General features: G+C 47.0%; 2 protein-coding genes across 3 annotated transcripts; both read right to left on the bottom strand.

Annotated features, from left to right (window-relative positions):
• Nucleotides 1-768: 768 nt before the first annotated feature.
• On the bottom strand, nt 769-3934 carry LOC136519539 (formamidopyrimidine-DNA glycosylase-like). 2 transcript variants are annotated; one of them, XM_066512926.1, is made up of 10 exons: nt 3564-3925; nt 3214-3265; nt 3063-3120; nt 2460-2528; nt 2245-2370; nt 2097-2147; nt 1942-2019; nt 1752-1851; nt 1522-1556; nt 769-1440 (listed from the first exon to the last, which is right to left on the bottom strand). In XM_066512926.1, exons 1-10 carry the CDS (start codon nt 3793-3795, stop codon nt 1042-1044), a joined length of 1200 nt encoding a protein of 399 aa, XP_066369023.1. In that variant the 5' UTR covers nt 3796-3925; the 3' UTR covers nt 769-1041. The 2 variants fall into 2 exon arrangements, 1 of the variants encoding a protein (XP_066369023.1); XR_010774949.1 differs by having other exon boundaries at nt 1427-1440; nt 1522-1645; nt 3564-3934.
• Nucleotides 3935-4011: 77 nt separating this feature from the next.
• LOC136519540 (heptahelical transmembrane protein ADIPOR1-like) lies at nt 4012-10952 on the bottom strand. Its single transcript, XM_066512927.1, is given in 5 exon segments — nt 4012-5216; nt 5219-5534; nt 9835-9889; nt 10306-10401; nt 10514-10952. Coding segments are annotated over 5 exon segments (1119 nt in total). The 5' UTR covers nt 10810-10952; the 3' UTR covers nt 4012-4860.
• Nucleotides 10953-14902: the final 3950 nt, after the last annotated feature.

The raw sequence follows: 14902 nt of genomic DNA, 5'->3' as shown, positions 1-14902 counted from the left end.
TATGTATAGGTGTTGTTTTGCCTAAATATTTCATCTGACATTATTTTTATTCTATTTCTTTTAAGATCCATTCCATTTAATATTTTTAAATTTCCTTGAGATACCCATGTTTCGTTTTATCTACCTACATATGCCATGTGGCTTCCATCATCGCCATCAATGACAGGTGGAACACATGCAAAAACATATATAACACATGTAGGTTCTCTTTCTTTTGTTAGATGGTTATAGTAAAAATGGATTTTTCTCATTGAGAATAACAAACACAACAATGATGTATGGAGCTCAATCAAATGATCATCAGGATGGTGAAGAAGGTAAGTTTTCCTACCAATGTATTGGGAGGACGTGGAATACTTCCAATAGTGGATGAGAATCCAGATCTAAACAATATTGTGTTGGTAGCTACATCGAGCCAAATAACAAGTTACATTGAGATGCCTTTTATTTCAAAAAAGGGTTTAAAAAGTCAATAGAGGCTACTGACATAATGGCTAGTTACATTGAGGTGCATTTTTCTTATTTAAAATAAAAGATTGAGAAGCCTACAAATTATACAGACAAAATAACAAGTTAGATTTAAGAATCCCACAAGTTCAACAGAATACTTGGGCTGGAAGCCTAGAACATCGGTTGTTGGTCATTTTCTTGGATGACAAAGTGTCCATGATCTGTGTATTTGCTCCCATCTAGATCATAGGTGAATGCATCTAGGCCCCATTGTGGTGATTATGGGGTTTGGGTGATTGATGAGCACAAGTGTCGGTGTCTGATGACCGGCAACCTTGCTACGGGGTTACCCGGAGCGAGGATTGGTGGGCTTCGGCATAAACTGAACACGATAGTACATTACACAGAGCCTGCTACAACCAAAACAGAGCGTGCTGAAACCATTCCTCCAGGTTTTCACTAAGCGCAAAATATGCTGGCCACTACACATATACACCAAAATATTTTTTTTTTAGAGAAATATACACCAAAATGCTGATTGCTAATAATAGTGAAAATCAACGGACCGATTCCTGGCTACCTTGTTCAGGTTTACTTACGGGGTTTCACTTTCCTTGACGATCTTCTTGTAACCTGACCTGACTTATTGATAGCATTACTGTTGGGTTGGTCCAAAACTTGCTCACCGTTGCTTTCGGTGACAACTGTTTCTGGTTCAGCAGGCTCAACATCGGCATCTGGTTTCTTACTGCCACCACCATTTCCCCTTGCTTTTCTCGAACTGGCACCCACGGTATCTTTGTTTTGTTGCCCCCTGGCAGTCCTGGAGGTTGCGGCTCGCTTTTTTGGCTTCAAAATATCTGCATCTTCTCCCTCAGTCCCTGAATCCTTGGTATCACCATTCTCGGCCAGCCATTCCAGGTTAGTGGCTATCATTTTGCTGGATTGGGTTCCAATCAGTTTTTGCAATTGCGGCACATAGGCAGTAGTCTGAGTAAACAAAGTAGTATCAGAAGTTAGACCTGTCTGGCCATAGCTGAAGGTCTAGTACTGAAGTGGATAATTACTTACCCTGCCACCAGCTGTGATGAATTCAATTTTCTTTCCTGAAGGACCAAAAACTTAATTAATCCTCAGAAGGAATCAAAGTCTGATGCGAGTGCATGCAGCATTGGAATTAACAAGTTTGATTTGCCTTATACATCATCATATAAAAAGACAGATATCAGCAAACATCGTAAGTGAAGGCTTTGCCCAAGTATGTTCAGGGAAATCATGACTAAAAGTGAGGAAAGACTTACCATTGACTTTGCCAGGCTTCTTGCCCCAACGGTGATGAAATAACCATTCCTTTGGAAAGCGGTCCATGTCAGCATCAACTTCAACAGCATATTTCACAACCTAGTAAATTCTTAATCAGGAGTTCGGTATGCTACATGGCTACTTCAGTAGAATGTAATTTAGTACATAGCATTGTCCAATTAGACCCACCTCATGGATACTTCGGTGCAGTGCTTCACAACTCTCCCTAGGTAGATTCGAAGTAATCTGTAGTGGATGGATCCTTGACTGAAAAAAAAAATATATCAAATTTAATCGCTACATTTTATGCGAGCCACACCAACTGCTGTAGAATGTACGAATACCTGGTAAAGCACCTCATCTGCAATCCAATTACCAATGCCTGATATAAAGCTCTGCTCATTTTATAAAAACTGCAACAAGTCAAGTGTGTACATTGCAGGGAAAAGATTTTTGCATGGGGAAAGCTTGTATTGGTTGGATGCTGATAACCTGATCAAGTAAAAGAGCTTTTATCCCAATCTTCTTTCTACCCAGGGAGTCCAAGAAATTGTCAACAGACATTGGCTCAAACAGAGCATCTGGACCTAGCTCAGAAATCGGGGGTACAGTTTCAGGCTGCAAATATAACTTGGGTGAGAAAATCTGTATGAGAAACAGGAAATAAATCTTCAGATTTTTAAACAGAACCTATGAAAAATACCTACATCGTCAAACAAACGAACTCTTGCAAAACGCCGTTTATCAGTGAAAGAGAACTCCAAACCATCATCAAGCTATAAATCAAGCAAAAAAGGTTAGAAATAATAAGGTTCAAAACCAACATCCACGAGCCAATTTTTTAAATTTATACAAACGGGCTAGTATGAAACTGAACTGAGAATCTGAGATTAATATTAAATGTGCCATGCACTCTTTGAATTGAACAGCCATTCAAGCAGCAGTCATCAGAGATGAAACTGAGATTAATCAACAATTTAATCTGTTTCTAAGTTTCTTTCCATATCCTAATTAGCAAGTGGGGGGCATTCACGGCACTGTTCATGTGGTTTTGTTGAATGATTAGTTACTGGCTCATCTGGAGATGTATTTTTTACTAGGGTTTACTGGAAGACATTTCTTGCTTTTTGAGTGTCAATGTCCTAATCAACAATAGTGTTGATTTAAACTTGATAACTTGTAGTACTGGACATCACATTTCATCAGTCTATACATACAATCCCAGTTGCAAAAGTAACATGTAACCAACAAGAGCGTGAGTGCCACGCTAGAAAACAAAATTGATGCGACGTTATGTTTGGGATCGTTACCTCAGCAAAGAATTTGGAGTATTTGGAGGGCCACTCCTCTTCGGAATTGACAACGGATCTGCAGCCTTGCGAAGAATTATTTCCTAGAAACCGATTGCTGAGCTCACAAAATTGCAAAGTATAAAACGGAAAACGGAAAAAGGTCACTTGCCTCTTATACTTCGTCACAGGAATGCCTTTGATATATATCGCGCCTGCCATCCCTGCAATCCAAAGCATGCTCTTATAACCCCTCACTTCCTTAGTATAAGACCCACGCAAAGTAGCAGAATTCATGCGATTGCTAAGGATAATTAAACCTCAATCACAACTAATCACGGTAATTTTCGACCAGATTCTTAGCAGCATAAACCAAAGGTGCCATTTCAACTACCAATTTTTTAATAACAACAATACACAAGGCAGGCAACGCAGCACTAGCAGGGCACCGAAGCTATAGCAGTACCAAAGACTGGCCAACTCTAGAGGCCGCCACGTAGTAAGTAGTTCTTGCGGACTGACCGAACTGGAAGGACGGGAAGGGCGGCGCGTCGAGCTGGAGCCAGAGGTTCTTGCCCCTCCGGCGCGCGGCGACGATGGTCCGGCCGACCATGGCGCGCTCGAAGGCCGCGCGGCCGGCGGCGGCGACCACCACCTTGGCGTCGTCCGCCACGGCGCAGCGCGCGATGCGCCTCCCCACGCAGTGCGCCTGCAGCGCCCGCCGCGCCGCCTCCACCTCCGGCAGCTCCGGCATCCCCGCGCGTTAACTTTCCCCCTCTCCGTCTCTCTCTCCCTCTCTCGCTCGCTCGCTCGCTCGTCGTGGGTCGTGAAAGCCCTCCGTGTTTTCCTTCTTCTCCTTTCCCGGCCCAGTTAGCCCATGTGTTCTGAGCAGTGCGGCCCATGCTACTTGGACTTGTCAAATCGCAATAGTCTGTTCCTCAAAAAAAAAAAAAAATCGCAATAGTCTCCCCGGCGTTGAGCGGCCAGCAGCTCAATGCTCACACGACTTGGGGCCCTGTGGCGTGGGCCAACGACACGGATCGGCAGCGGCGGTGCCGGTGGCAGGAATGCCTCGCGGTCGCGCCATGATTGGGTTGGCACTCGGCAGCAACGGCCCGGCTGCCGAAATGATGCCGACGGCGACGGCGACGGCGACGGCCGGCGAACTAGGCGAGTGTAAATGGCACGCGTGGACGTACGGGGACGTCGTGACGGCTGGCCGGTCTACTGGACCGACAGCGGGGCATGACAGCTGCGGGCTGCACGGAATGAGAGGTCAGAGGTCCGTCCGTTCCGGTTGTTGGACGGGTCGACCGCCCATTTATGAGCCCGGCCGATGAGGATCGCTGTAGCCTGGAGGCTGGAGCTCGACGGCGCCATCTGTACCGGCCACCGGCCTCGGCGTCGCGTCTAGGCTACTCCGCCTGAAAGCGACGGGTACTGGACGAGTAGCTCAGTCGTCGCTGGCTCGCGTTGTCGGATATGGCAACGCAGACAGACAGACGCGAAACATCTATTGCCTGCATTCAGTTTTGATTAAAAAAATAACTTTCGAATTAGCATATTCCAAACCGATGGAAAGAATGTATTAATCAATCATGACTCGATGAGCTTCTTCTATGTACAAATTGAGAAGGAATCTGTGACTGACGCCAATCAACTGTCATTAACGATGAATCTTGCACACTTGCTGCTGCTGTAACTAAAGTAAAGGTGTAAACAAAAAAAAAGGGTTTAATTTCTTGTTCCCAATCCTCGATCGCTCGACGGACACCCCCATGTCGTCGCGGGCATCCCGCATCCGGTGTCATTACCACAGCTAACTGGCTGGGCACCCCATCTCGTCGCGGGCCTTGAGGAACACGATGGCGGCGCCGTAGTGCGCGAGCGCGCCGGCGATGACGAGCGCGTGGAAGATCTGGTGACTATGCCCGGCGAGGTCGAACGCGCCGGGCCTCCACCGCTCGGGCACCCGGGTGAGGTAGAACGCGGTGCCGACGAGGTACGACGCGGCCATGGCGCCCTCGTAGGCCAGCGTCACGTTCCGGCGGGGCTCGTGCCAGTTCACGGCGACCGCGTGCACGGCGGGCACCACGCCCGACAGGCCCATCCCGACGAACAGCAGCGCGCGGTGGGCGCGGTACCGCGCCGCGCTGAGGCGCGGGGACATGAGGCGTACACCGTGCCCACGCCCGCCGCCGTGATCGCCGACAGGTACACCACCTGCCAGTGCGGCTCGCACTGGAAGATGTAGTAGATGGGCGGGAAGAAGGACACCACGATCATCACCGCGATGCCCGTGTAGTCGAGGCGGATCAGGAACAGGTTCAGACGGTGCGAGTGGCAAGACAGCAGGTGGCACGCGCTGCTGCTTAGCAGGCAGAACATGGCGCCCGCCAGGAACACGAAGAAGGGCCACCGCGTCGTCTGGGACGTCACCGCCACGCCGTAGGAGACCAGCGTCGGGTTCGTCTGGATGAACATGGCCGCGCCCTGGACGGACGGACCACACATGACAATTCCAATCCAAGTTAAGATCATCATTGTTTGCCATGGCAGGTTAGTAGGTTACCAGAATCAACAACTAGACTCTGCTACTACTACTACTAGCATGATGTTGGCATTAAACATCTGAAAGCAATGTGCTGCATGCTCCAAATAATTGTCAAGGTACAGCCTGAATACTACATCCAACCATAGCCCCGTTTGGGTTTGTACTCATTGAATACTTTTGTTGCCAAACAGTGACATCAATTACTAACGATTCAGACTAAGGTCTGCTATACATACATGATCCATTATTAAGTACCACTGTACCAGCTTGTTGGAATAGAAGAATCAACAGAGAAATTATCATGTGTGAAAATGGAAGGTCAATAACTTGGCAGGAATTCCTTCATGAAACATGGCTTGGCATGAAACTACTTGTCACATGGCATAACATCTATACATGATCATGTTGCGATCTAGTAGTAATAATCGGCATTAAAACTATCAAGTGAAACAGGAAGGTTGGTATGAAATCCTCTAGGAAACATGGCTTCATACGACAACTTAGTATACACATGGCATGATGGCAATATAGCATAGCCTCCAAGATCACGCAAATTGCATTGTATGCTAGGATCCGTGACATTTTTCACACCACCTAACCTCCAAACAATATCCATAATGATAGATTGTTTCATACGGTGTCTTTCTTCTACTGATTAGGTAGGCGACCATGACGATTTGAAATGTTTAAGGAGCCGTGAAAACACAAGAGCCGTGTCGTGTCATGGCGGTCATGACGCCAGAGTGTGGACGATCACATAGATCACAATCCAATCCTCCTAACACATCATGAAATTTTAACTTATTGTGATGATGTGAAGCAACAGTACATTTGTGCCTTCTAACACGGGGACCAGATAAAAGGCAGGCACCATAAAAAAGTTGAATCTAACAAGGTTCATCAAGTCAGGCAGTCCGAAGCTCACCCACCCTTGCCTTCCATATCATGCACATCAGCACATCAGAACAAACAAAAAGCAACAAACCAGTACAAACTTTTGTTTGATGCATTCAAAGTAGCAGGCAGGATGTCCGTGGGGGATATGAGACGTGCACGGCACTGGTCGACGTGCACCACAAGATATTGTATAGTACCAAATATGATACTTTCCTTATAACCCTACCCCTCCAGAGTATATAAGGAGAGGCAAGGGTCCCCTAGTCGACATCTACAGACATCACATATTCAATACAATACACCAAAGACACAAGACGTAGGGTATTATGTCAATCAGATGGCCCGAACCTGTCTAAATCGTTGTCTCTACGCCTTGTGTCACCATCCGGTTACTATCACGTGCACCTCCACCTTGTGTCACCATCCGGTTACTATCACGTGCACCTCCACCGATCAATCTACCTTCGTGGGATACCCCTCGAAGGACTACCGAGCATCTTTTGTCGAAAGTTGGCGCCCACCATAGGGCATGTGTGTGCTGATACTCTGGCGAACCAGATGGCGTACCTCGAAATCAACGTCATGTTTTCGACAAGATCGACTCTTGATTTTGTACGGGAATTTCTTCATCATCGTCCGCGACAATTCAACATGACGACGGCGCCCCGCCAGTAGCTTGCTACGGGTGTCTCGAAGTGATCCACGACAGTATATCATCGTGCGTGGAAGAGTTTATTTATTAATCTGCAATTGCCGGCGTTTAGCAATATGATCCCATGCTCCGGGTTCGTCGGGATCTCAACGGCAAAAAGCAAGTCGGCTGGACCCGCGACTTCATCTGCAGCAGCGTTTTAGATCTGGTCCTACACCTCAACGAGATCGGTGTTTCGGTGAATACAAAGTCCAAGCTTCAGCCACTGCATGCATCAACGCCGAAGATTTAAACATAGCATTATGTCATCACGTGATGATATATCTACACCGCCATGCAAAGCTTCCGTCGGACATGCAAGCATGCAAACATTTGCTGTATATCTCGCCGCGCAGTGGACTTCATCAGGCTACGCCACGACTCCGTACGTTTGTGAGCTCCGGCCTTTGCATGGCCAACGCGCTCCGACTATGCCCGGTACGCCTACGACTTCGCGTACCTGTCCGAGCTGTAAAACGAACCGTCTGAGCCGTCAAGCGAGCCGCTAAGCGAGCTGCCCGCGTAGCCGACCACTAATATAAGGACGACATCGCCCGGACTACTTACTCCGACCACATGCCGCGTCGCAATGATGGTCGTCGCGAAGAACGGTGCCATGACAACCGCGACCGCCGCCATACGACAGTTCGGAAAGCTCGAGGGCCGGGCAACTTCATCAACGCCAACCAGACGTTCTGTCTAAAGCTAAGTCGCACTTTAATATTTTTCTAAATATTCTCCAATCTTCGTATATCGCCATAATGCTTCTCCAAGCTGTTTTCTCCGTGTTTGCTCTCCAAACAATTTTCTTTTATGTATACCATTTTAAAGATGACATACAGCTAAGTCTAAGGCGAACCCCCAAACAGTAATGTTGACGCTCGGATGTCCCCAGAGATGGCCCTGTCTCCGGCTCCTCCCTACACGTGCATGAGTGTCTACCCTCTGCGTTATGGGTGGTCGGCAGCGGCTCCTTAGCGACGCTTTGTTCTTCCTACACGCACACGTGCTCCGCGCTCCGTGTTATGGTTAACGGGCTAGCTAGGGCTGGAAACTCAGCTATACACTAACTGGTCGGACGGTTTATATTAAATATAAATACATCTTCACACCAACTGATCGTCGAGCTGCATACGCTATTTCATCATTATTGCTGATTCTTCTCCGAAGTTCATATATTTTTACATCATGTACTACCCGTTCTACATATTTGTATTGCAAGATCATCGTCCAGGTGATCGGACCACCTGGTGCTCGGACTTCTCTACCGATCAACTGGTCGAACCGCTAGGTTTATGGACTTCGTCGCCGACCAGTTGATCGGACTGTTCGCCGGTCGCTTCTACTCAATGCTCACTTCGCCCCCGACTAGTTGATCGGACTGTTCGTCGCTCGTGCTTCATCATTAGCTATGCCGGGGACTCCTCGGTGCTCGGACATCGCCAGCTACGCCGGGGACTTCTCGGTGCTCGAACTTCGCCAGCTACGCCGGGGACTCCTCGGTGCTCGGACATCGCCAGCTACGCCGGGGACTCCTCGATGTTCAGATTCTTCGTGCAAGCATCGCCAGCTAAGCTGAGGACTCCCTTGGTAGTCGGATCTTGCTACGTCTCATCGGTGTGCTATCAAACTGCTCCATGTTGTTCGGATCAGGATGCAGATCTTGGGCAGCACGTCTGGGGTCTTGATACGCGCATGTCAGATGACGCCGGTAAGCTTTCAGACTTCTTTTCTTTGACCCTGCTACAAGATTCATTATTCATTTTCCAGCAGGCTCGGGGACTAAGTGGCTATACTTCACCTGCGCGGTGAATGTAGTGCTTATTTCTTGATTTACCCTCCTTATTGACGGAGTTTAAGTGGCTACATTTCTTCTAAATGGAAGAATTTTTAAATTTTATCTTGAGCCCCTTATATCCTTCTAGCAAGCCTTACTTGGCTAAGTCCAAGGTCTCCTAACCAGTTAAACTGGTTGACATTGACTTTCACCGACCAGGTCACCAGTTAAATTGGTCGGCTTCGACTTTCACCGTCCAGATCACCAGTTAAATTGGTCGGCTTCGACCTTCACTGCCCAGGTCACCAAACTGGTCAGTTTCGACTTCCACTGCTCGGATCACCAGTTAAACTGATCGACTTCACGTCAAAGTGTTCGGACTTGTTCAAGACAGCGTTGGTAGAATGATACAAGGCGCTCGGAGACTAGCTGTAGGGGATATGACCCCCGGTATCCATAAGACAAGACATGAGCCGCACCATCAGAGGTGGTCCAGCCCACAAGATCATGGCGTGCACGGCACTAGTCGACGTGTACTGCAAGATATTGTATAGTACCAAATATGATACTTTTCTTGTAACCCTACCCCTCCAGAGTATATAAGGAGAGACAGGGTATTACGTCGATGAGACGGTCCAAACCTGTCTAAATCGCTGTCTCTACGCCTTGTGTCACCATCCAGTTCCTATCACGCGCACCTCCACCGATCAATCTACCTTCGTGGAATACCCCTCGGAGGACTGTCGAGCATCTTTTGTGGATAATGTTCTGCTAATGCAGATCTAACCAGGGCATTTTTACTGCAATCTAGTATATTCTCCTAGAATTACCGCATGGACAGGATAAAATGTTGCAGGGAGTGAAAGTTACTCACTGATAGGACATCTCCAATATTGCTGGAGACATTTTCAGCAACCTTTGAGATTGGCCTGCAGAAATAAAAAAAAAACAGAGAAGAATTTTTACAAGTAATAACGCAACTTCTCAATTATAGAGTATAGAACTACTTTCTTTACTCAACAATGTCATCATAGCTGAAGCAAACATATGTACCATCGCTGCCGAGGTTACGTCACGTGTTTTGGAATTGAACTCAATTGGCGAGACTTCAGAGTACAGCTTAAGTTACTAGCACAGAAGTTTCAGTACAAACCCACAACAACCGTGTGCCTCTGAAGTTTGAACCAGAAGCTAAGCATGGTGTAAAATCCTATTAGCATGGTGTTGTCCATTGTCACTGAATGGCTGGAAACATGGTGTTGCGCTACTCTACTAATTCCTAACAAATCAACCAATTTGCACTCACATGAGATTTAGTAGCAAAATCTGAAGAGTAGTTGCTCACCAGGAGAGGTGCCCAATCAGATCGGCCACCTGGGGGAAGTACTGGCCGAGATGCACCAGGGTGAGGCCAAAGAACAGCATGAACCCAAGAAGGTGCCTGCACCCCACAACCACGAGACCATTAAATTTCAGCAGCAAGATTCAGGAAAACCACACCAAGAAATGATTCAGGAGATGAGCCGAGCCCGGGCCCGGCAGTGAACCCGTACGTCCAGATGTTGATGGTCTCGTTGTGCCAGGAGAAGAGGCTGAGCACGGCATTGAGGATGGGCCACTCGGAGCGGTAGTAGTTGAGGATGAACTCGTTCTCCTTCATGTACTCCGGCAGCTCATGGTAGCTCACCAGCGCGTACTTCTTCCTCCCTCCGCCGCCGTCCCCTCCCTTCCTCTGCTGCTTCCTCCTCCTCTTTCCCCCTCCTCCTGCTTCCTTCATGGCCGCCGCCGCTGCTTCTTCTTGGTGGGCGTGGTCACACTCACACACTGTGGCGCCCTCCTCACTCTCCATGCCCACCACGCCTTCCCTCTCTCTACACCTCTTGCTCTCTCACCTCTCTGCCCTTCTCTCTCTAGAATTATCACGGGGCCAGGAACCGGAAGGCTTTGCTATAAAGACCTGGCTGGAGCTGGAGATGGGCGCACAGCACAGATAACGCAGTGATATAGCGTGAGGCTGTGAGCTGCACTGAACGCAAGCAACCAAGCAAGCCTGCAAGAAGTTGTTGCAAACAAGGCAAGGAACGCGAGGCTGCAGTGGTATTTAAGCTGCTTTTGTTTCCTCTTTCATGGCCTGAATTTATCTCTGGTCGATGCCTCCAAGCTGAAGCGAAAACGTCCAGCACTAGTATGTTGCTCCAGGGCTCATCACATGTATGTCGCTGGCCACGTAGTATATAATTGTAGGAGATGAGATGATAGTGTGTATCTGGTGTGGTGGTAATGTGTGCACACACGAGGGGTAGGGGAGGGGCCTGACTGCTTTGAAGTGAAGGGGACATGGACAAATACAGGTAGGGCAGGAGGACAACCCACATCGACACTGTTGTCAAGGTCCTCACAGAAGGAGGAGCCGGGGGAGGACACTGTTGGTGTTGGGAAGGAAAATTAAAAAGAGCCCACATCAATCATCTTTTTTTTTTTGGTTTTGATAAGAAACATAAAAGAGGAAATCAAATGGTACTAACAACAGGGCAGAGTTCACTGGCATATTTAATTCTGATGACTGGACCATTTTAATGTCACAGAAACTTCAGTATGCTAGATCGCCAGTGGCAGGGAAGTGTATCTTTCCAAGCCTGAAAACACAGTAAACAGTAGCTGTAAATTCCCAATTCTCAGTTCAATATTGACTTCAGATAAATCCCATGTGTGTTTACGTCGTCCATATATAAAGTGCTCACATTTCTACACCGACTGTGAATTAAGAAAATTAATTGAGTTCTTGCTCAAACCTAGCTAAACCACACACTTCATCCTATAACAAATACAAGTCCACTAATTGGCCACCGACATAGTGAAAAACTTCGGCTATGAATTAGGACGAGGACATCCCTATACCAATCTTATTAAAAATCGCTTTGCAAATCCATCACGGTGGCACGGCATTGGCATTTGGCAGTGGGGCAGAATACAGGTAGGTGTAGTTGTTGCAATGTTGCTCCTGGCCGTCGCCGCGGGTCCCCTGAAGCTGAAGCCCTTGAGTTGAGTTTGACCCGCTTGGGCTCGTTGGTCTGCTTGCTGGCCACCCATCCATCCATCATCCCAACCGCCGCAATGAATTCTCCAGCAAACTCGCCCCCCGCCCCCCGCTGCCGAGGAGGACCTGGAGACCCTCTCTGCCCACCTGCAGGTCTCTTCCCGTCGTGGCGTGCGGGCAACCCGTTGGAACGCCGAGAAAAGCGCGGCGGCCGGCGGCGTGGCGTCATGGTCCGCGCGGCAGCCGACCCGGTTGATTGGGAGCTCGCAACCAACTCGGCCCGGCAAGGCAGGAGGAGGGGAGGCTGCCGGCTTCTGCGTTCTGACTTCTGAGTTCTGACGGGTGGATGGATGTTTCCTTTCCTGTCACCGACGTGATTATGAGTTTATATGACTCGACGTGACGAGGCTGGTATTTTAGCACGAAACGTGTGGGTTTCAGTTTCAGACCCGGTGCAGCCAGCAGCAGCGCCGGTGATGATTCGGGAATGATGACGAGCAGTGCAGTGCAGTGCACGCACAAGGATTCGCATGTTGCAGGACCAGGTCAGCAGGGTCAGCGATGGCTTTGAATCGTGCATGCCGAGAAGCGAGACCAGAGTGGTAACCGATTAGGTTCAAATCCAAATGAAATCTCAATTGAAATCCAAGGGAAAAGAAGTCCGACACCTAGCTAAATCCAGTTTCAAATGATTAACGCTCAATCCAATCTGATCCAATTATTTTAAAGTCCAAATTTATTCATGACAGTCTAATAATAGCAAAAGTACGATGCCTAGATGATGATCTCATGTATAAAGCTGGACTGTGTGGAATTAAAACTTCGCGTCCCCACATTAACATTATGACAGCCCACTGTTTTTGTGCATATTGGTATGGTTATATATGTGTACGGTCCTCCACGTTACAAGCTCGACCCCAAAACTAAAAAATATCACGTTCATATTTTAAAATTTTGACGAAGTTGACCGAAATTGGTTGGACATGATATGGTATAATAACCGACTACTTTGTGCAAATTGATGTTGCTAAATATACATGCAGGTCCCATATCAAAAGCTAAACTCTAGAATTAAAAATCTCACGTTCATATCTTGATTTTTTTAGCGAAATTGACTGAAATTTATTGGAGATGATTTAGTATGACCACCAGCTACTCTGTGTATATTAGTGTGTCTATAAATAAATGTGTGCTCACATTAAAAGCTAGCTAGACCGTAAAACTAAAAACGACCTCTCATTCACACTAAAATTTTAGCAAAATTAACTGAGATTTATTTGAAACGACTTGGTATAACAGTCAGCTACTCTATGTATAGCAAAATCAACACGTGAGTCCTACGTTAGAAATCTAAGCTAGACATTAGGGACCGATTTCTCAAGTTCCAAGGATATCCAATGGCCATTGGATTTTTTGAGTTCGCTCTCCTATGAATTTTAGGAAATTATTGGATCAGCATGGGGATGGATATCCAAATCCAAATGGATCTTATCCAAGTATATCTAAAGCAACAAATGTCCAATTAGATTTTGGATAGTCCAGATTCACTACCACCTCTAAGCAAGACTGATTGGGTAGAGAGGTATCTTAGTTCCTGTATTCATGTGATTGTATTTGTATCCGAAATTTGAGAGGTCATCCATATACTATGTTTAGAAACCTTAGCCACGCATTTATATTTGTTGTACGAGGGTGACAGTGATATATTTCTCAGACTCTCAGAGAGAAGACAGTGGTTGAGTACAGTGGCGGATGCACGATGTGGGATAGGGGGGCTAAAACAATGGAGATGTTGATTTGCATGAAGATTTAATGGTGAAATCAAGCTTTTGCTACAGTAATTAGGCTTGAAATCAAGTCATTAGGGGGGGCTGGAGGAGTCATTAGGGGGGGCTGGAGCCCCTCCAGCCCCCCCTTTGGATCCGCCGCTGGTTGAGTACTTGAGTATTTGTATTGAAGACTACGTTTCCGTAGTTTTGCGCGGGCATGCGCGGCCTTGGCACTTGTTCTGTTCCACTGTTGGCTGTGAACAGGAATGGCAAGTAGTTAATAACCGAGTGTTGACGCGCAACTCATTTTCGTCATGTTCTTCCACAGTACTTTTCAATGCCAACGAACAGTATTTTCCTCTCATAAGAAATCAGCACCAGCAGCAACCAAATTTCAACGAAATGAACAGGGCCTTATTTGGCGAACGTTTCCTCCATCTGGGAGAGCCACCTAATAAATGTACATACACCATGAGCTATCACGACTGACTCTGATATTATCATTCCATGTATGTGTTCAAGAAAAGCAGCCGTATCACAGTCGTTCCTGATACAGATGGCCAACCACAAACTGATAACCAATCGGTCCAACTGCTCTCCAGCTGTTTTTTTTTTCTTGTGTGTGTAACCGGTATTGGTTAGCATCAAGATCAAACTCTTCAACACAGAGAGGGGGAAAGAAGAAAGCAAACGGTTCTATGGGTTTACAAGAACAAGCAAAAGAAGACCAAATCAGGTCAAACAAATGGCAAAAGTAAAAACGTGATCATCCGGGAGCAAATGGTAGGAGAGCGGATGGGCGTGGTGTAATTGTTGCAACTACTACACCAAACTTAGAAGCTGCTTTGAGTGCAAGTCACAGCAACTAATGATGTTTAAGCAGATAATGTAAGGCTGTACATGCATGATGAAGTCATAGTTGGGAGCACCACAGTTGCTACAATAATTTCATAACCACTAGAGCATGCAGATGGATAAAGGTATTAATGATGTAACCACAAGACAGGCTGTTGGAAAAAACATATAGAAAGAGAGTAAACACTTAGGCATATTAATTCAAGAAAACAAGATGTATGGTGCTAACTTATGTGACAGTATTTACACAATATATAAGGCACCCCTCCTAGAATGAAAGA

Source organism: Miscanthus floridulus, chromosome 18 (genome assembly GCF_019320115.1).
Source record: "Miscanthus floridulus cultivar M001 chromosome 18, ASM1932011v1, whole genome shotgun sequence".
In the NCBI taxonomy this organism is placed as follows: Eukaryota; Viridiplantae; Streptophyta; class Magnoliopsida; order Poales; family Poaceae; genus Miscanthus; species Miscanthus floridulus.
This window is presented reverse-complemented; position numbering and strand designations above follow the sequence as displayed.